Source organism: Cynocephalus volans, chromosome X (genome assembly GCF_027409185.1).
Source record: "Cynocephalus volans isolate mCynVol1 chromosome X, mCynVol1.pri, whole genome shotgun sequence".
In the NCBI taxonomy this organism is placed as follows: Eukaryota; Metazoa; Chordata; class Mammalia; order Dermoptera; family Cynocephalidae; genus Cynocephalus; species Cynocephalus volans.
The window spans coordinates 22,927,904-22,948,627 of NC_084478.1; the positions used below are offsets into that span (position 1 = coordinate 22,927,904).

General features: G+C 41.8%; 1 protein-coding gene across 8 annotated transcripts in view; it reads right to left on the reverse strand.

Moving 5' to 3' along the window:
- LOC134367693 (uncharacterized) overlaps positions 1-20,724 on the reverse strand; it is a 311,105-nt gene that overhangs the window by 209,395 nt on the left and 80,986 nt on the right. For all 8 annotated transcript variants that reach the window (XR_010022435.1, XR_010022434.1, XM_063084434.1 and 5 more), the window contains one exon: positions 12,849-13,106. Coding sequence is in view for 6 of the 8 variants with exons in the window: in XM_063084434.1 (XP_062940504.1) it covers positions 12,849-13,052 (204 nt within the window). In the remaining 2 variants the exon portion in view is untranslated. The remainder of the gene's footprint in view (positions 1-12,848; positions 13,107-20,724) is intronic.

Below are 20,724 nucleotides of genomic sequence, written 5' to 3' on the forward strand. Positions count from 1 at the left end.
GAGGAACAATAAAATAGTATTTAATAAAATCAAACAAAACTTTGTAAGACACATGACTGAAAACATATTTCTCCAGCTTATTCTCTATTGTGTATAGAAAAATAGATGCAAACTGACCATTGAACATCAAAATTAAAATTATAAGCCCTGGGCATTAAAATAAAAAAAATTTGGTTTCAGGATAGAGTATTTTAAGTACACTCTAATTAAATGAAAATGCATACTCTTTAGATATTCATTCAACTCTCCAAATATTCATTTATTCAACCAACCAACCAATAGGTTTCAGCATCTAATATGTGCTAAGAGCAGGAAAAGGTACAAGATAAACACTGACAGATAAGAAATTGTATTGTCTACCTGCAGAATCTAACAGGACTCAATATGGTTATGGATTCTATGGATGATAACAAAACAAACAGCGTAGATGGGGGCTCCATTCTACCTTGAAAGTTTAAGAAAGTCTTCATATATATGCCATTCTTAACCTCACCTTTAAAACTGCAAGTGGAAATTGAGGAAGTCCTGCTTAACACATCAAGTACTGTGAGCCCTAACATGGCTTTCTGAAAGACAATGCTACCAAACCTAAACATGAGGCTGAAGAGCTGGTCCAAGGTACAGATCGTGGAGGGATCGCTCAAGGCAACAGGAGCCACAAATGGGTACTTCTACCATGAACAGACATTCTGTTTTGAAGGACCAGGGTAGTGTGATTGTGGATGATGAATCTTAAGGATTTGAGTTTGGAGGCAGAGTGACAAGTCAAGACACCAGAGCAGGTGACTGCAGTGGAACTTGTGAAAAGCATACAGGTTTAAAAACTGTTTATAGCTATAAATGAATGGAATTGTTCACTAATTGAATGTGAAACACAGGGATTGAGGATGCCTCTTAGATTTTCAATTTTCCGAACTAGCACCTCACTTAGTTATCCCTGATAAATTGGTACTGACTTTTTAGATGCTAGGTCAGTCCACTGTACACAAATTTCTGCCAAAATGGTGGAGGAGTCCAACATTAATAAAGGAAAAGTATTTCACGGGACCTAACTTATAGCTCAGTGGGGCCACAGCCCTGTAGTTTTAGGCATAGCTTAACTTTTTCGGATTGCACGCAGAAATGCTAAGCTTGGGAAAAACAGAATACTCTCCCCGGACTAAAGTCTCTGTTGTAGATAAAAAAAATTGTAACACAGTAAAAATGTTGGCTTTAAGGGCAGTCGTCCTTGGTGCAGCTAAATCTAATGATGGGACACTATGTGAGCTAAAGGCTTCAAGTTTAATGGGTGGGGGATGTTTCACATCTTGCCTCCAGCTGTTTCTTTGACTTTCTTAAGGAACTAAGTGCTGCCATGATGATTATCTTACTGTTGTTTTTGTAACCATCTGTGTTCCTTTTCTGTAACTTTCTTGTCTGGACAATAAAAACTGAGAGAAAACCTGATTTGGGGTTATTTTCCTAGGAATCCTTCTCTCTTGAAGGAATTCTTCCTGGGATTAACCCTTTCAGGCCTCTCATTGCTCTGGAGAAATGGACTTTGAGTAATCCTTTGTGCTCCATCACCCGGTGAGTGGTGACAAAAATAATTACTGTTGTAGAATAGTACTACATGCCAAAATATCCTCATCCCAATCCCATAACTTTTTGGCATATGTGAAATGTGAAATTATGTTCTGATATAGTTTGAATGTTTATCCCCTCTCTAAAGCTGATGTTGGAACTTAATCCCCAATATGGTATTTGAAAGGTGGGGCTTTTAAGAGGACCATGCCCTCACAAATGGATAAATTAATAAATTAATGGTTTAATGGGTTATCAGGGAGTAGATTTGGGACTTTATAAGGAGAAGAAAGAATGTTGAAATGCCCTTGCTCAGCCATCTCACTATGTGATACCCTGCATTGCCATAGGACTCCATAGAAATCCCACCAAGAAGAAGGCCCTCATTAGGTGTGCCCCCTGAACCTTGGACTTTCCAGCCTCCAACACTGTAAGAAATAAATTCTGTTTCTTTGTAAATTACCCAGTTTTAGGTATTCTGTTATAAGCAGCAACAGAAAATGGGCAACACACGTTCTAAGAAAAGTCTTATGCACCACAGATAATCACAGATTACTCTACCACCTTCTTTTCATGCCTCCATATAGGGAATTCAAGAGATTTCAGGGCTGATCAAGGAAAAAGATAAGACCACAATAAGGCAGCATACACAAGCTTTATTTGGCCAATGCTTTGACAGGTTTGCATGTGGGGGAAGTCCCTCACAGCCCTAGACTGTCCAGAGGCTTCCGGGCAAGTGAGATACATATGGAGTAGTATTTCACTGATCTGATAGGCCATTACTTTCCCAGGGCTGGAAAAGTACACGAGCAAATGTTTGACTGTGGTGATAGTCTAGCATGTGCGGTAGGACTTAAACACAGCGGAAGTGATGCTCGGAATACCCAGTCAGTGACTTCCTACAGGCACCTTCACTGCAATCAACCAGGAGACTACACAGCAGAGCACTACTGGAAAGGTCATCAAGTGCTTGAGAAGAAAGGCATTGCCAAGGGCTTAAGAAAACTGGCACGCACTCAGGCTATGAGGAAAATGTAAAGCATCACTACATTAAAATGGTACACTATTTTCAGAACTGGTGAGGTACATTACCTCCAGTGGGTTGTGGTGACTGTCTCAGCAAAGCTGAAAGATTTTACCAAAGGGCAAGTGACTATGGCAATAACAATTCCAATGCACTGTAGTGGCAGCTACTTCACTGCCATCAAGTGAGGTGGCAAAAAGGCAGAGTGACAGTGGAAGGCATCACTCATATTGAGCAGAAAATTTCAGCAACATTGTCTTGGCAATCCTTTGGATTTCAGAGAAATACATGAGTCTTCATTACACTGCACTGATACACTGCCTATCCTGCCCAGGTCTGTACACAAACTGTACACAAACTCAGCACCGATTTTAACACTATTCGGTAGGTACAATAGGACGTAAACATAGAAAGTGATGTTTATAAAAATCAATGTAATGGATTGTAAACTGACATTGAAATTATCATCAAGCCAACCTGCATGCAGCAGGGGATTTAATAGGATAGATTTCAAACATCTGAACAGAAAGCATTCGGATCCGTTGGTAGGGCCGGACTGTGGCTCACTCGGGAGAGTGCGTTGCTGATAACACCAAGGCCATGGGTTCGGATCCCATATAGGGATGGCCAGTTAGCTCACTGGGTGAGCATGGTGCTGACAGATCCGTTGGTAAAACAGTTTTTCTGACCTGTGAGAAACAACAGAAATGGTACTACAAAGATATGATTTACTGTCCAGTCTTCCCAGTGCTGGTGAAGTAAATTCAGTCGGGTGTAACAAGTCAGATGTCACACATCTGAACAGAAGGGTGTTGGATACATGGATGTATCATTTTTTAGATGAAATGTGAGAAAAAAAACACAAATAGCACCACGCTGACTCGATAGATTGCCCTTTTTCCCATAGCTGAAAAAGTACATGTCTAGCAGGTGCTGAAAAAGGTGAACACAGGCAAATAATGGTTGGTAAAAACCGTCCAATGGAGTATAAAACAGGCACATTCATTGCCATTTAGTTGGGCTGTATCCAGCAGGGCATTATGGAAGAAGTCATCAAGCATTTTGATCAAAAGGGACACTGATTCATATCCATGACATAGCTTTAACTCTGCGAGGAACGCTTGAAGCAGCAGTATGATAATCTACTGGATCAGCCATTTTCTCTACTACTGCTGGAGTAAATTGACAATGGCTGTGGTCATTGTCCAACAGTTGCTGAAGAATATGCAAAAAGGTAAATTGACGCTTTACAAGACTAATTCACAGACTTCCTATAACCAATGAAAAAAAATGATCTCAGAAATACTTGTCGTCTTTGTCCAACAGATATGTAATGAGGTAAACAGGTGAAAAGTGATATTTTGAACAGAAATTCAGTGGATTGTAAGACAGGTACCAACGCTTCTTTCAAGTTTGTGAGCTTGGTAGAGTAACTCAGGAAAGAGAATGCAAGGTAAGTTCAGAGGACGAGACTGAGACTTGCTTCCATGAAATTCAAAAAGAAATAGGGCACCTCTAAAGCAGAAATACTGATCACAAAGATGAACCATTTTTCTACATGAGATAAAATACAAGAAAAAAAAAACAACAACATCATTTCTGGTGACTATCCAACAAAGCCTGTAGAAAATGACCAACAGAGGGAGGGATGCTTGCAGACACTAATTCAGTAGACTCTCAGCAGTGCAATGTCATCCAGCAATACAGCAGGCAATGGGGATAGGAGCAAGAGGTCATGAAAAAACTAAACATGAAGAGAACGAGCCTCATGAGCAAAATACACCTTACCCACTAGTGAAACACATGAAATAAAACAAATGCATTGAAAAGAGAAAACCAGATACTTCAAAACCAGAAATCCATTGTAAAAAGTGATATGAGGTGCAACAGCCCTTCAGAAAATCAAGGCCGGGAATGCAGGGAGTGATTTTTGGGAAGAACCAGTACACTGCATTCTACCACATGCTCCACACATTCCTCCACAGGACAGCACCCAACTAACCTCCCCCTCATATCTTACACCACACGCCCAGCAATGACAAGCAAACAGTCCGTGCTGGGGTAAACGAAAGACAAGGCGCTTGGCACTGAAACCAATCACACCCTGCAGTCAAAGATAGGCACATAAGGGCCAGCTAGGCTGTGTCACCCGAAGGAGGCTGAATTCACAGCCCAAAGTACTCACTCCAAAAATGCAACACCTAAAAAAGGGACTGGAAGAGGAGACAATAAAGGAAAATAACTTGGATAACTTGATGTCTGAAATGCCAATTCTGGGCCCACACTTCTCACCAATCAGGGAGATACGGGCTCGGCCCCCTTCTGTACCGTAAAAGAACATCACACAGCAAAGCAAGAACATGACCCGAGTTGGGAACACAGGACAAGTAATTCTCAGGGAGACACACAAAAAGGCTTTGGTTCAGACACCCGCAATTCTAATACAGTGGAGGGAAACCCCGGGATTGGAACACAAGTGCAAGTGAAGCAATTAGAAGGGAAGACAAGCAAGCCCCGCCAGCACTATGGATTATATTTCTCCCCCCGCCATGAGAAAACAAGGTGTCAAGGAAGGATGCATGCATTCATCTCACGGAAAAGACAATCTTGACTACCGTGCCAAGAGGTGTGACACTGGGGATGAGACCTATGGATGAAATATCTGCGAAGGATTGTACTAAAGGGAATTTCATTTCCTTGGAGGATAATGTCACACAATGGGAACATACGTGACCATTCCCGAAGCAGTACAGTACAGAAGATAGTCAGACTCTGGGGGAGAACGTCATTGAGACAGGCATGGGAGCCAGGGGAACAGGCCAGAGTGCACAGGAATGGCCAGCTTCCCTCACGGGAGCTGACAGAAAAGCAAACCCTGCCCGCAATGGACATGCCCCGCAGAAACAGGAAGCAGTCAAAGTGGGGGAACTGGCTCTGGGGTAAAACTGACTTTGCCTTCAAGGGAGGGCTAATCCTCTTCTCTCATAGGGAATAGGGAATATCTTGGCAGATGTGCTTTCCCAGCAGGGTGCACATGCTATGAGCACCCCGCTATGAGCCTTTGAGAGGAGTGAAATAGGACCTGTCGTGGAGGACACAACCAGGGTGAATACGAACCTACCATTCTAAGAATAATCACCATAGGGACAGCCGGTGGGGACAGAAGTGAGAGTCTATCCACTTGCTGAAGGACAAGAGGAGGAAGAGCAACTGCATGACATTTCTTCCATTACTGGCAACACCCTTCAGCAGCAGAAATTCTTGGAAATGTGCCAACACCTGTCTTCATACAGGACATTGACTAACCAGCTCCTTAGGGGACAACAGCACCTGAGAGACTGAAGGCCGTGAATGCAGAGAGTCATGTTCGGGAAATCCAGTACAAAGCATTCTACCTTCTCGACCATCACATTTAACCCTAGGGGACCTCCACATGGTTCTCCTTTCATATCCCACAGCACATTCTGGATGATTTCTAAAACTGGGTCCTTCGAGGAGCATTTACTCTGTGAATCATTCTGCACTGAAGGGATACCCTCTGTATTCATGATTGGAACTGTCTTTGTGGACAGGCCTGGCTCATGTAGTGGACGCTCCGTTTCTAGCACCAAAAACTTGGTGCACTGCGGCTGCAGCATGCACACTGGTAATCTAAAATAACATCTCTGACACCGAGCCCCAACATGCTGATACAGGCTACTCTACTGCTCTCATGTCCAGTGTCTACAAACAGGCACTTGAAAACCTGCCACCATACTCCTGGACGAGAGGACCCAGGAATTCTGGCTGGATAGAAGCTCGATTTCGGACCCTACACACAGCATCAGAGAGCAGTGCCAGCACCAGACTTAAGTTGGAAACACAGGACAGGTAATTCTCAGGAAGACCCACACAACGGATTCGCTTGAGACACCCTCATTTCTAATATAGATGTGGCAAACCCCGGGATTGGAATACGAGAGAAAACGAAGCACTTTGAGGAGAAGGCAAGCAAGGCCCGCCACCACTATGGATTACAGTTCTCCCACTTCTGAGAGAAAAGCCAGTTGTCAAGGAGCACGCATGTACTCATCTCACGGAGAAGACAGGCTTGACTACCCTGGCAAGACGTGTGACAGTGGGGATGAGACCCATGGATGAAATATCTGTGAAGGATTGTACTAAAAGTAATTTCATTTCCTTGGAGAAAAACTTCACACAATAGGAAGATGCGTGGGCGTTCCTGAAGCAGTACAGAACAGAAGACAGTCAGACTCCAGGGGAGAATGTCTTTGAGACAGGCATCAGAGGCAGGGGAACAGGTCAGAGTTCACAGGAATGGCCAGCTTTCCTCGCGGGAGCTGACGGAAATGAGATCAGTGGCCTCATTGGACAGGTCCAGCAGAAACAAGCAGTCAAAAAGGGTAACTGGCTCTGGGGTAACACTTCCTTTGCCTTCATAGGACCGTGAATCCTTCTTGGTACATAGGTACTAGGGAATATCTTACCAGATGTGCTTACCACCATGATGCACATGCTACCAGTTGCCCGCTAATGCCCTTGAGAGGACTGACACAGGACCTGTCACAGAGGGGGAGACAACCAGGGGGAATCCCAACCCACCATTCTAAGAATCACCAGTATAGGGACAGCCTGTCGCGACAGAAGCGTGAGGCTATCCACTCACTGAAGGACAACAGGACGAAGACTAGGGGCATGACTTTTCTTCCATTACTGACAACACCCTTCAGCAACAGAAATACTTGGAAATGTGCCACCCCTTGTCTTCATACAGGACATCGACTGTAACCAGCTCCATAAGGGACAAGAGCCCCTGAGAAACTGAAGGCCGTGATTGCAGAGAGTCATGTTCCGCAAATCCAGTACAAAGCATTCTACCTTCTTCACCATCATGTTCACCTCCACGGCATATACACGCGGTTCTCCTTTAATACCTCACAGCACCTTCTGGCACATTTTTACAACTTGGACCTTGGAGGAGCGTTTACTCTGTGAACCATTGTGCTGTGAAGCAACACCCTGTGTATTCATGAATGGACCCGTCTATGTGGACAGGCCTGGCTCATGCACTGGAAGCTCGCTCAGTCCATGACACCCAAAACTTTTTGTACTATGGCTGCAGGGTGCATGCTTTTGATAACTAATAAATTCTCTGATACGGAGCCCTGACAAAACGTCACACAATGGGAACATAGATGGGCGTTCCCGAAGCAGTACAGAACAGAAGATAGTCAGACTCCAGGGGAGAACGTCTTTCAGACTGGCCTCGGAGCCAGGGGAACAGGTCAGGGTTCACGGGAATGGCCAGCTTTCATCACAGGAGCTGACAGAAATGCAATCACTGCCCGCAATGGACACGTCCGCAGAAACAAGAAGCAGTCAAAGCGGGGGAACCGGCTCTGTGATAAAAGTGCCTTTGCCTTCAAGGGACGGCGAATCCTCTTCTCACATAGGGAATAGGGAATATCTTTCCAGACGTGCTTTCCCAGCAGGGTGCACATGCTATAAGTACCCAGCCATGAGCCTTGAGAGGAGTGAAATAGGACCTGTCGTGGAGAAGGAGACAACAAGGGGGAGTCCAAAGCCAGCATTCAAAGATTACTGTCCCCACTGGCTGTCCCTATGGTATTGATTCTGAGAATTCTGGGTTTAAGCAGGTGGGGACAGAAGCGAGAGGCTATCCACTCACTGAAGGACAAGAGGAGGGAGAGCAAGTGCATGACGTTTATTCCATTATAGGCAACACCTTTCAGCAACAGAAATACTTGGAAAAGTGCCACCTCCTGTCTACATACAGGACATGAACTGTAACCCGTGTTTAAGGGTACAAGAGCACCTGAGAAACTGAAGGCCATGAATGATGGGAGTCAAATTCCCCAAATCCAGTACAAAACTTTCTACCTTCTTCACCATCACGTTCACCCCCAGGGCACCTTCACACAGTTCTCCTTTCATAACCCACAGCACCTTCTCGAACATTTCTAAAACTTGGTCCTTGGAGGAGCGTTGACTATGTGAATCATTCTGCTGTGAAGCAACACCCTGTGTATTCATGAATGGACCCATCTTTGGGGACAGGGCTGGCTCATGCACGGGAAGCTCAGTCCAAGACACCCAAAACTTTTTGTACTATGGCTGCAGGGTGCATGGTGTCGATAATTAATAAATTCTCTGACACCGAGCCCTGACATGCTGATTCGAACAACTCCACCGCCCTCACGTCCTCAGTCTCCCAACAGGCACTTGATTACCTGTCATCACACTGATGCACGAGAGGACCCAAGACTTCTGGCTGGATAGAAGCTCGCTTTCGGACCCTACACACAGCATCAGAGAGCAGTGCAAGCACCAGACTTAAGTTGGAAACACAGGACAGGTAATTCTCAGGAAGACCCACACATCGGATTTGGTTGGGACACCCTCATTTCTAATATAGATGTGGCAAAACCCGGGACTGGAATACGAGTGAAAACGAAGCACTTTGAGGAGAAGGCAAGCAAAGCCCGCCACCACTATGGATTACAGTTCTCCCACTTCTGAGAGAAAAGCCAGTTGTCAAGGAGCACGCATGTACTCATCTCAGGGAGAAGACAGGCTTGAGTACTCTGCCAAGCGGTGTGACAGCGGGGATGAGAACTATGGATGAAATATCTGCGAAGGATTGTACTAAAGGGAATTTCATTTCCTTGGAGGATAATGTCACACAATGGGAACATACGTGAGCATTCCCGAAGCAGTACAGAGCAGGAGATAGCCAGCCTCCGGGGGAGAATGTCTTTGAGACAGGCATCAGAGGCAGGGGAACAGGTCAGAGTTCACAGGAATGGCCAGCTTTCCTCGCGGGAGCTGACGGAAATGAGATCAGTGGCCTCAATGGACAGGTCCAGCAGAAACAAGCAGTCAAAAAGGGTAACTGGCTCTGGGGTAACACTTCCTTTTCCTTTCTTAGGACCTTGAATCCTTCTTGGTACATAGGTACTAGGGAATATCTTACCAGATGTGCTTACCACCATGGTGCACATGCTACCAGTTCCCTGCTAATGCCCTTGAGAGGACTGACACAGGACCTGTCACAGAGGGGGAGACAACCAGGGGGAATCCAAACACACCATTCTAAGAATCACCAGTATAGGGACAGCCGGTGGCGATAGAAGCGTGAGGCTATCCACTCACTGAAGGACAACAGGACGAAGACTAGGGGCATGACTTTTCTTCCATTACTGACAACACCCTTCAGCAACAGAAATACTTGGAAATGTGCCACCACTTGTCTTCATATAGGACATCGACTGTAACCAGCTCCTTAGAGGACAAAATCACCTGAGAAACTGATGGCCATGAATGCGGGGTCATGTTCCGGAAATCCAGTACAAAGCATTCTACCTTTTCCACCATCTCGTTCACCCCAGCTGCACCTCCACATGATTCTCCTTTCATATCCCACAGAACATTTGGGAAGATATCTGTAACTTCATCTTCAGAGGGGCATTTACTCTGTGAATCATTCTGCCCTCATCAATAACCTGTGTGTTCATGACTGGCCCTGTCTTTGTTGACAGACCTGTCTCTTGTGGGTGAAGCTCTGCTTGCAGCACCCAATACTTGTTGTACAATTGCTGCAATGAACCTGCTTGCTATTTAAAATAACCTTTTGCAATCTGGTACCTGACATAATACGACCAGTATCTCCATTGCCCTCTGTCCTTTTGGAGCGGGAAATCATGGTCCCAAGAGGGAGGGATTCAGTCCCATCGCTCAGACCTTCATCCACCAATGCCAGGAACCAAGGAACCCCTGAACCACCAGTACTGTGCAGTGGTGATAAAGGTGGTCTGGCCTGTTCTTAGGAGTAGGTACACCCATAGGGAAAAGTTCTACTGGGATGGCACTCCTGGGATCATTAGGCACGCTTGCTGGCCACCATCAAAGCGGCATGATGCAAAGGGAACACACAAGAGGCTTCAGGATGTTGTGTGAGGAGGTGACAATTAGCCTCATGGGCAACCATTTACATCTGGCCATCACAGCATGGAACCTTCATTTCCCTGGGATCTCCTGGAAATAAACAGGTCGCTGTGTGTTTAAAGCCCACATGCCATGAGGAAGGATGATGTGTAGAAGCTCTGACCGGGGTGCACACATGACCAGTTATTAACCTGAGCACTGCTCCAAGGGAAAGATGGTCTTTTCTTGCCTGTGCACTAGATAGACTTGTGGTAGAATACTTCTAATAGTGCCTGCATGGCCCTGTCAATAAACAATGAGAAAGTATAGATCTTAGAAATCAGTGGCTGACATAGGAAACCTGGAGCATCCCCGTCATCAAGTGTTGTGGTATGCACTAGACGTAGGTTCGTATAGCACTGCACTTTTTGGCAAATGCAACAACCCCCTTTGATTGTAGATGACAAGGATGTCATTCTCTGTGAGATTCATGTAATGAATGTTCAACAGAGCCTATAATTTTCCTCATGCTGCTGGTTTAATGAAAATTTAAAATGTAGAAATGAAGAGTTTTAAGAGGAATTTAATCATCTCCTTGGATAACGAAAGTCTTTCAGTAATGTGAATATTCACTGAATCCCCCATACCTTTAACTGCTAAACAGGGCTTTCTTATGCGGCCCTGTAGTGTGCTGAATAAATGCTGCAATCTTAGGTACTTTTCCACGTTATTTTTAACCAATGTACCTGCATCACTCCTGTGGGGAGTCACCATGCTATGGCAGCATGCATGGTAGTTTCTAAATCAGTAGTGATAGAGGTCAATCTGTCTCTCTCATGGGCATATAATTTTTAGGCCCTAATTCAATCTCTATAGCAGATATAACGAGACCAACTGTTTTTCCTCAGGGAGGTGAGGGAAAAAAAACAAAACAAAACTCAGTACCAATGTTCACCTAGTTCAGCAGAAATTGAAGGTAGCCAACATATGGCAAGTGGTTCTAGTGAAATTATTGCCTGGTATACATAATATGGCACCGTTTATTTTCTCACACAGAAAATATTGTGCTGGGTAAGTGTTCAAAGCCTGCATCATATGCTGCATATATAACCGTAAGTGGCCCCGAGGAAAGTGAACACAGAACAAGTCATTCATATGGAAACCAATCCAATAGACTGACCTTTTAAGTGGCATCCAGCAAAGGGGCAGGGCATGGGATGACAGAGGACAGCTCACCAAGCACCATGAGAAGAAGAGTTGGAGTTTCCTGAGCATAATTTTCACTCAGGCACTGGGGAAACCCCTGAAGCAGCAGTTCGTTGACACTAGACCACACTAGACCAACAATAAATTCTGATGTACACAGTAGTTGTAGTGAGTTACATGTGATGTAACATCCACTAGAAACTGAACGTCATGAACATAGGGACTGATTCCGAGGAAAACAAATCCACTGCTTTCTATACCACACTCTGTATTAGTCTCATCTATTGGACTTCCACCTGGTCCACTTTTTATGTCTTAAAGGACATACTAGAAAATGACTCCAAACAACCCTGAATAGGATAAATACTGGGCAAGTCATTCTGGAGTGGAACAATATCCGCTTAGGTAAGACCAACACATCATGGTAATCAAGGCTGTGTCATCCAGGGGGAGCTGTGTTCAGAGCCAACAACAATTGCTGGCCCTGTTAGGGTTCAATAAAAAAACAGGGAATCTGGGAAACCAATGACTGCCATGCTAGTCTTGACAACTTCATTGTCAACAAGTCACGTGGCCTCCACTGGCTTCATGTTCACATCCGACATCACCACTCGACAATGGCAACAATTGGCTGAGTGGATAAATGCGAGGGAGCTAGTTTTCTGTTCGAATCATGCAATGGATTTGAGCCAGGCTTTATAATTTCCATCATGCTGTCAACATGAAGTGAACATTTAAAATGAGTTGATATGAAGCACTTAGGAAGGGAATCACCTCTGTTACTATGACGTCCTTCCAGTAACGTGAGGAATCACTGAAGTACCAGCACTGTGAATGTTAGACTGCTAGGCCAGTTCATTTTGTCTCACCTAAATTCCTTCTGGGAAAAAAAAAAAAAAAGCAACTCAACCTACGGAACACATTGGTATTAACAGATGTTCTCTGCTTAAATATTTGGCCCTACATTTCTCCTGTTTCCCATTTCTACCCACTTTACACACCAGGGACATTGTGAGGACCAAATTAAATAGTCATTTTGAAGTTACTTTAGAGTGATAAAGCAGCTTCTTGAACCTCATCTCTGCCGGACAATTACAAGGAGCAGCAATACCGTGAAATGACAGATCAGCCATTCTCCGCGGGTTTGGTGAAGTACGCGGGTCCACGGCGAGTTGTAGCTGTCGCTTAGCAGGCCGTGAAGGATTTGGAGACAGTGTGAATGAATCTTGGGAAGAACAATCCGACGCAGTGTATACCTGGCAACATCACTGTCACCAAGCTGAGAGGCACGAAGCAGGCATACAGGAGAGTTCATCGCGTGTTTTGAGCAGAAGGGATTCAGACTCACACCCACGAAGTTCCTTATGACCTATGAGGAAAACTGGAATCAGCATTACAATGACTCTAGAGACTGCCCGTCCTTCTTAGGTCTGATGAAGCACATGAACGCCGGCCAGCTGTGGCCACTGCTCAGCAGGTGCTGAGGGCGGTGAATGCAAAGGGGTTGTGAAGATTCCTAGTACGGGTTGAATCTCCCTTTGTGTTCACCACCTATGAAAGGAAGAGTAAAATGGTTCAGAAAATAATAGAAATAATTACAATATAATATGGTTATTGCTTCCATTGAAGAAGTGTGGAAGTTGGTGTAAAAGCACAGAGAATGAGAAAAATATTGTCCATTCATGTTTCTCAAACTTAGGCTGCACCACAATGACTTCAGGCTCTTGTTAAAACATAAACCTCAAGAGTTTCTGATTCAGTAATTTTGTTGTGTGGCTTGAGAATTTACATTTCTATCATTTTCCCAGGTACTTATGCTGCCTGTTTGGGGTCACAATGTGAGAATCACTGACTTACACTAATGGGGGACACTTGTAATGAGGTCAAAGTCGAGCTGGGTCTTCCAGAGCATATAGAGTCCCCACGGATGATTTTAGCAGAAGGATATTAGAGACAACAAACAGGCATCCTTTTAAGCCACGAAACAATAGCTATGGGGAGTACGGATCAGGAAAGACCTCAGAGATACCGGGTTTCACAATTGAAGATGGAATATATGTTTACAAGTGAGACAAAGAGTAAGAATATTCCAAACAGAAGAAAAATATAACATATGCAGAACAGGAGAAGGGGAAGGAAGCTTGTTCCATTCAAATAATTTCTAATACTGAGATCATTCGTGAGGTCAGCAGAGGTGATGAGGACATGAATGAGAGATGTTCATAAAGTCAAAACCTGAGGTCGCAGTAGTGCGGGTGTAGAAGAAGAAATAAAGGTGCAAAACAAGGGAATCCTGAGGAATTCATGACCAGTTAGATGAGAGTGAATGAAAAAGCGAAGTACAGAAAGGAGTCTGATTATTCGTGGACTTTTCAACACGATAGTTTGTAAATGTTAGGTCTTGCTAGAGAAAACGTGAGGAAAACTATTCTGTGAGTATGTCTGTGTGTGGCAGTGCTGGGCAGGGGAGTTTGGTGGGTAGGGGCTGTTATGTGGAGAGGTTTGAAATGTATCAAAGAGGTAGCTAGATGATGAAGAATTCTCAGGCACAGATTTATGACGTGAGAAAAAAAAGAAAGAAGCCCACTACATTGTACATTGGGATAGTTGTGCTCTGGTGGCATTTACTCATCCTTAAATGACCACCTGAGAAGATATTTTGCACTTTTGTTGGCCACAGGGAGATAAATGGACAGTGTGAGCCTGGGATCTGCTAGGGATCAAGTAAATGGTTAGTTCTTTCTATTTTGGGGATCGTCTGTTGATTTTGTGACTGACAGGGCATTTTTAGAGACTAAGGAGAAAAAGCAATGGAGAAGAAATGGGTGAAGATAGAAAAGGTCGGAGAAAGACTGCCTTCGAAGAACCTGTCCTAATTCCTAACATAAGTATGTTTTCAGCATACGTGTAAGTGATATATTTCTCTCTCTCACATACATGCATGTATAAAACAGAAGGACGCTGGTTTGGGTGTAAAAAACAATCTATTATGTAGCCACAATGAGTAGCTTTACCACTAACAAAGCATTCCTTATTGAAGTGTTTATCACTTTGGCTTCCAGGGGACTGTCAGATTTGGCCTTAGTGAACACTTATATCAACATTTAGGCAATTAATAATCATAGAATTAAATTGTAATTTTATCCGAAAATGTGCATAGATTAGATTAGTTTTAACATTGTATACTGAACTTAAGGAATTTTAATATAGGCATTTTATACTGGAAAAGAAAATATTATCAAATAATACTACTATATGAAATATTACAGAATTATAACTTTGAAAACAGTGAGAGTTTTTATTTTATATAATTTTAAATCTCAAATTATTTAACGAGGTTTTTGTTTTCTCATTATTTCTAAAGAACATGTGCTATTGACTTTCTTCCTGCACTCTAATGGATCAGGCCGCGTCTCTCTGCAGGTGCCCTCACTCGACCTTGGTGCCGCTGTCGTGTGTCAAGAACCTACCGTAGATTCACGGGCCTCCTGACCACTGAGCTTGTTCTCTGTGCTCCCAAAGGATCCTCTGTGCCCTTTTCTCACTACTTGATATCATTTCCTACTCTGTGAACACTGTTTGTTTGCTTCTCCATCTCTCTCACTAAATGGTGAACCCAAGAGAAAAAGTTATGCCTTATTTTTCCTTATAAAACAATATCTGGCAAAGAGTAGATGTTCCATAAATGAGATGGGAGGTGTACAGCAGATAAGAATGTAGGAAAACGTATACACTCAACAGACATTTTCACCAAACAGTGGTAAAATGATATTTTAAACAATAAAAGATTGTAATATTTCATCTGTCATAAGAGTTTTCTCTGTAATAATACAATGTACTTAGTATATGCAATGACCACATTTGTATACAATATATATTTCTAGTTATTTCCAGATGATGATGTGGGCATTTCTTTTTCATTATAATTTTTCTCACGGACACTTTCAAAATTACTACTATATAACGACACACACACACATACATTTTATAAATGCTACTACATAATCTAATATATAGCATTAGAGTAGTATATTAATATATTCATATAATACACCATGTATATATACTTTATTCATCAAATTTAGACAAGGTACCTCAAATTTTAATATATCTGCATTTAAAAAATAATAATCATGAAAAGAAACTTTTTCTGCTTCTCTTCATAAAATATTTTATGCTTTCCTTTCTTCAAACTTAAAGACAAATGTTGACTTTTTTCCCAAATAAAACTACATTTATTTCGGGTTACACCCTTTCTAAGCATCTTCAATTCTCACCAAAAAGCACTCAGAGAGAACCAAGCTACAGCTCACATAATAGCACAGCAAACAACCAATTTTAATTCAGTTTTTAATTATTGCCATTTTTAAAATTTAGGTAGGCGAATCTCATATTGTAGAGAATAATCATGCTTTACCACTCATATATACTGATTATGATGATGGCTATAAAGATAAAGGAGGAGCAAGAAAAAAGCAAAGGGAAGACAAGGAGCAGGAGAGGAAAGAAGAAAAGGGAGAATAAAATCCTACACAATTATCAGGATATTATGAAGCCACAATGTCCTTACCGAAATTTCTGTTCCTAAGAACAAAAACTCCATCTGTGACTTGCCTTTACAATGAAAGTGCAAAAAGAGCAACTTCTGGAGTTCATTGTGTCAAGACTTAATTCTCAGCTGCATCAGTTTCCATGGCCAGATTACGTACGCCTTAAACCCCAGTAACGTCATCAAACACATAATATCGATCTGCTAGTGTCTGTAAAAATTAAAGTAAATAACCCACTGCAAGTTCTACGTGCGACACCTGGCACACAGTAGGCACTCAGAAATCGGGGCCTCTCATTATCACTGGTTCCATTCCTCTGTAAGTAATATCCTTCCCTTTAACACAGTATTGCTGTTGCTTAGGCATTTTGGTTTCATTGGTTAATTTGGATGTCCACTTAAGCAATGCTAAAACACAGTGAACATTTTCATAAGCCTGTAGCTATTGATCACATAATTGTTCCTTGATGAATTATAAGTGCCCTTTGAAGCTGAGATCAAGTCATGTTTATCTCCTAATGGAACAAAATAGGATATTCTTTTGATAAATATTCTTTCTGTGACTGCACCCATTTTCCTTTTATTGCTCCTATAAATGGCAGTACCTGGCACCAATAATGAAACAACAGGTTACAGTAAAACCACCCTTTTACAAAGCTAAGGGGAATGCAGAAAATGGTATCACACAAAGAGTACATTAGACAACCTGCTCGCAAAAGTGAATAATTGAGAGAAAAGTTGTAAGGAGATTTCAGCACCAATTCTTACTCTGTTATTACATTATGTGAAGTAAATTAATTCCAAGGCACCATTGTTTTTTCTCTTCTGTGTGGAAATGTAACCATTCTATTGAATAACCAGTACTGAATCTGGGACACAAAAAAATGTATTCCCTGGGCCTTCCACTGCCTATTTAAATTTGTTCACTGTCTAAACTGTGCACCCCATGGATAAAATCTAAGTATGTTCACAACTTTTTCATTCACTGATAGAAAAAATTATCTTCTGGCCACTTTGGTATACAAAAAAAAAAAAAAAAAAAAAAAAAGACTCATTTTAGTAAGTAACATATTCAAGTACGTATAATAAAGGTAAAAACTCAAATATTTATTTAAAATTATATCTTCTCTGTCTACCCTGAAAATCAACAACTCCGCTCCTAGCATGTACCCATGAAAAATAAGTGCTTATTTTCACCAGGACAAATGTACCACAATGTGCATACACCCTTATCCAAAGTAGCCACAGACAGGATAAATTCAAATGCCAGGCAACAACAGAATGGACAAATATCCATGTGATGGAACATTCAGGCAATAGAATACTACACACAAAAAGCAAATGGAAACTGATCCTACAAACGACTACAAAGATATTACTCTTAGAAAAAGAAGCTGGATACAGAAAGTACATATTATGTGTCCAGTTAAAAGAAGTTATCTCTTTAAAATTTTTATTAGCAAACTATACATGTGGCATACACATGAAATTCATAAATTATTAATGAAGTGAACACATGTATACCTACCAGAAAGAGAACATTACCAATGTCTTTGGAACCCCATACATACACTTCCAAAATTTTACCACTCTGCCTCCTAGAAAAACATACACAAACATACAAACACACATACACACACACACAAACCAAACATTTAGTGATGATATTTCCTTGGTTTTCTAGGTAATATTTATTGTATTTATATGTCCTATGTATTTGTCTTTCATAACATAATATAAACAGAGAAGAGTGAAAAATACCAAATAACCAGATCCATGTACTTAAGGAAAGAGAACACAGCTTATAAACACCACTCGGGTGGAGAATGAAACATTGTCAGACTTCCAGAAGAAGAAAGAGAGATAATTCCCTTTACCACCTCCCATTACAATGCTTTCCCTTTTCTCCATAGCTAATCACTGCCCTGCCTCCTAACATTTTAGACGGATTTTGCATGTTGTAGAGCAAAGGAATAAAAGAAATCCTGTAACTATTTCTTCTCTACCTGGAAAGCCAGGTGGGAGGAAATGACCTCCTTATAAAAGTGCTAATGACATTGGTAATGACTCTTTGTAAACATGCTAATAGTTATCACTGTCTTACCAGAGCACAACTTCTCTAGCTTGTTTATTCTAAATAAACCTAGAAGGGCAGACTTCAGGAGAGATGTGCGAGGATCTGGGTGAATACTAATCCCTGTAAAACAATCATTGAACTGGTGAATATTATATCAAAAATATTTGAAGTTTCTGGAAGTTAAGGGCACATAGCAAACAGAAAAAGAAACATTCAATAAAATCTACTAAATCTTGGTAAGAACAGTAAGAGTCTATGACTGTGACATTTGAGTTATGATCTGCTCTCATGCACCCTCCTTCCAGCTCTGTTACAGAATCTCTACTGCAGGAAGTGAAGACAAGAAGACAATCACTCCCTCCTCTCACAGCATACAATGTAGAGCTCCAATTTCACCTTGGGAGGACAGGCTATGTCTCTCATTCACCACCTCCCCTACAAGCCCTCTGCTGAAGAAGCTCTATTCCAGGAAAGCACTGTCAAGATGACTGGGGTACATTTTTCTCACCTAGCTCCCGCTTGTAGGGCAAGGGCTCTGCCCCAGGAGGTAATTTCCCTCTCCTGTGTGTCTTGTTGGGCAGAAGTTGAGTTTTGGAGAAGGCAAGCCAAAAAGGCCAGGTGCTATCTCCTTCCCCCTCCAGTGCCCATTCTTACAGCAGAGATGTCACTCTGGCAGAAGTGGATCTCTATCCCGTACCCTAACTAAGAGACTTAGTAGTAGTGAGGTTTTGCCTACGGGAAGAAGTAGGCTGTACGGACTAGTATATCTGCAGCTGTGCCTAAGGGTACTGACTTTGTATGGGACAGAATGTGGACAGTTCATGCCCACGGGCTTCAAAAGCAATGGAGACATTGGTGACAAAATATTAAGGGGCTGCTGGCTCCATGGAAGTAGTAGCAACAGGGAAGTTGGAGAGCAGCTAGAAAATTAACAGAGAGAACCAGAGAAAGAGAAAGCCAGGAAGGGCCTATTTGTGATCACACTTATGCTTGGGGGTCCAGAAGGATGTTTGCATGTTTGAGGCTGCATCCACTGAGAAGTTATTGGAGTAGGATGTGGAGGAAGACTTTAAAGCATTCCCAAATTACAAACAGGTCAATCAGCAAAAGGTAAAAATCTCAAAGGCTCAAGTTGCTTAAACATAATCTGACAAATCAGGGGCTGAAGAATAAGCTATTCTCAACCCGGGGGATTCCTATAAAGCCAAGCTGAAAAATAAAATTATATTCAGTCTGTTCTTTCTGATGCTAAAAGATAAAACTTTGAACCTGGAATGATGAAAGCAGCCTCCAAGCAGCAAATAGATCCAAAAGTAAAGGATGAACATTTTTCCACTTTAGGGGCTCAAGTACAACTTTTCACCAACAAGTGTTTTCTGCCGATAAAGGGAGGATCCCTAGGAAGCCAGGCTAAAAAGATAAAAACAGAGAGAAAATCTGAGCAAGGATATCAGAAGCTTCACTATGAAGTAGAAACAGACTTCCAGTCAAGTCACTCAACAAACAATAAGCCTGTTTGGAGAATAGTATCCAGATATAAAATATTACTAATATGTCCAGTTTTTAACAACAACAACAACAAAACCTGAAGACATGCAAAGAAATAGGGAAGTGTGATACATATACAAAACAACAGGCAAACAATAGTCAATGCCTTTAGGGGAAACCATATGTTGGACTAGCGGAAAAATAGTTCATAACAGCTATTACATGGGGAGTTATTGTTTAATGGATCCAGAGTTTATGTTTACAATGACAAGAAAGGTTTGGAAATAGAGGTGATGGTCACACAGCACTGTAATTGTAATTAATTTCATGAATTGTATGTTTAAAACTGCTTAAAATGACAAACATTATGTTATATACATTTTTACCACAATGAAAGATATATGTATATCAGCTTCAAGTAAGTAGAGAGATTAAGTGTGTTTAACTGAAGAGTAAGTTTTACATATTCTTTAAGATCATTAAATGAAAAAATCAGCTTTGATAAATAGGTTCAAAGTACTAAATAAAACTATGTTTAAAGACTTAAGGAAAATGTGATAACAATGACTAATCAAATAGTGAATATCAAGTAAAAACAAATCCAGACTTAGGGAGAGACTTTCATTAGAAAAAAAGGAAAAGAAATCATTAGAAAGAAAGGGTAATAGGGAGAACACTCTGATCTCATTCTTTGCAAGTACACATAAAACATTGTCAAGAATAGACGATACATTAGGCCTAAAACAAAGCCAAATTAATTCAAAGGAATTGTAATAAAGCAAAGTATGTTCTCTGACCACAACGGACTTAAATTGGAAAACAACAGAAGGAAAATAGAGAAATTTACTAATAAGTAGATATTGAACCACACCG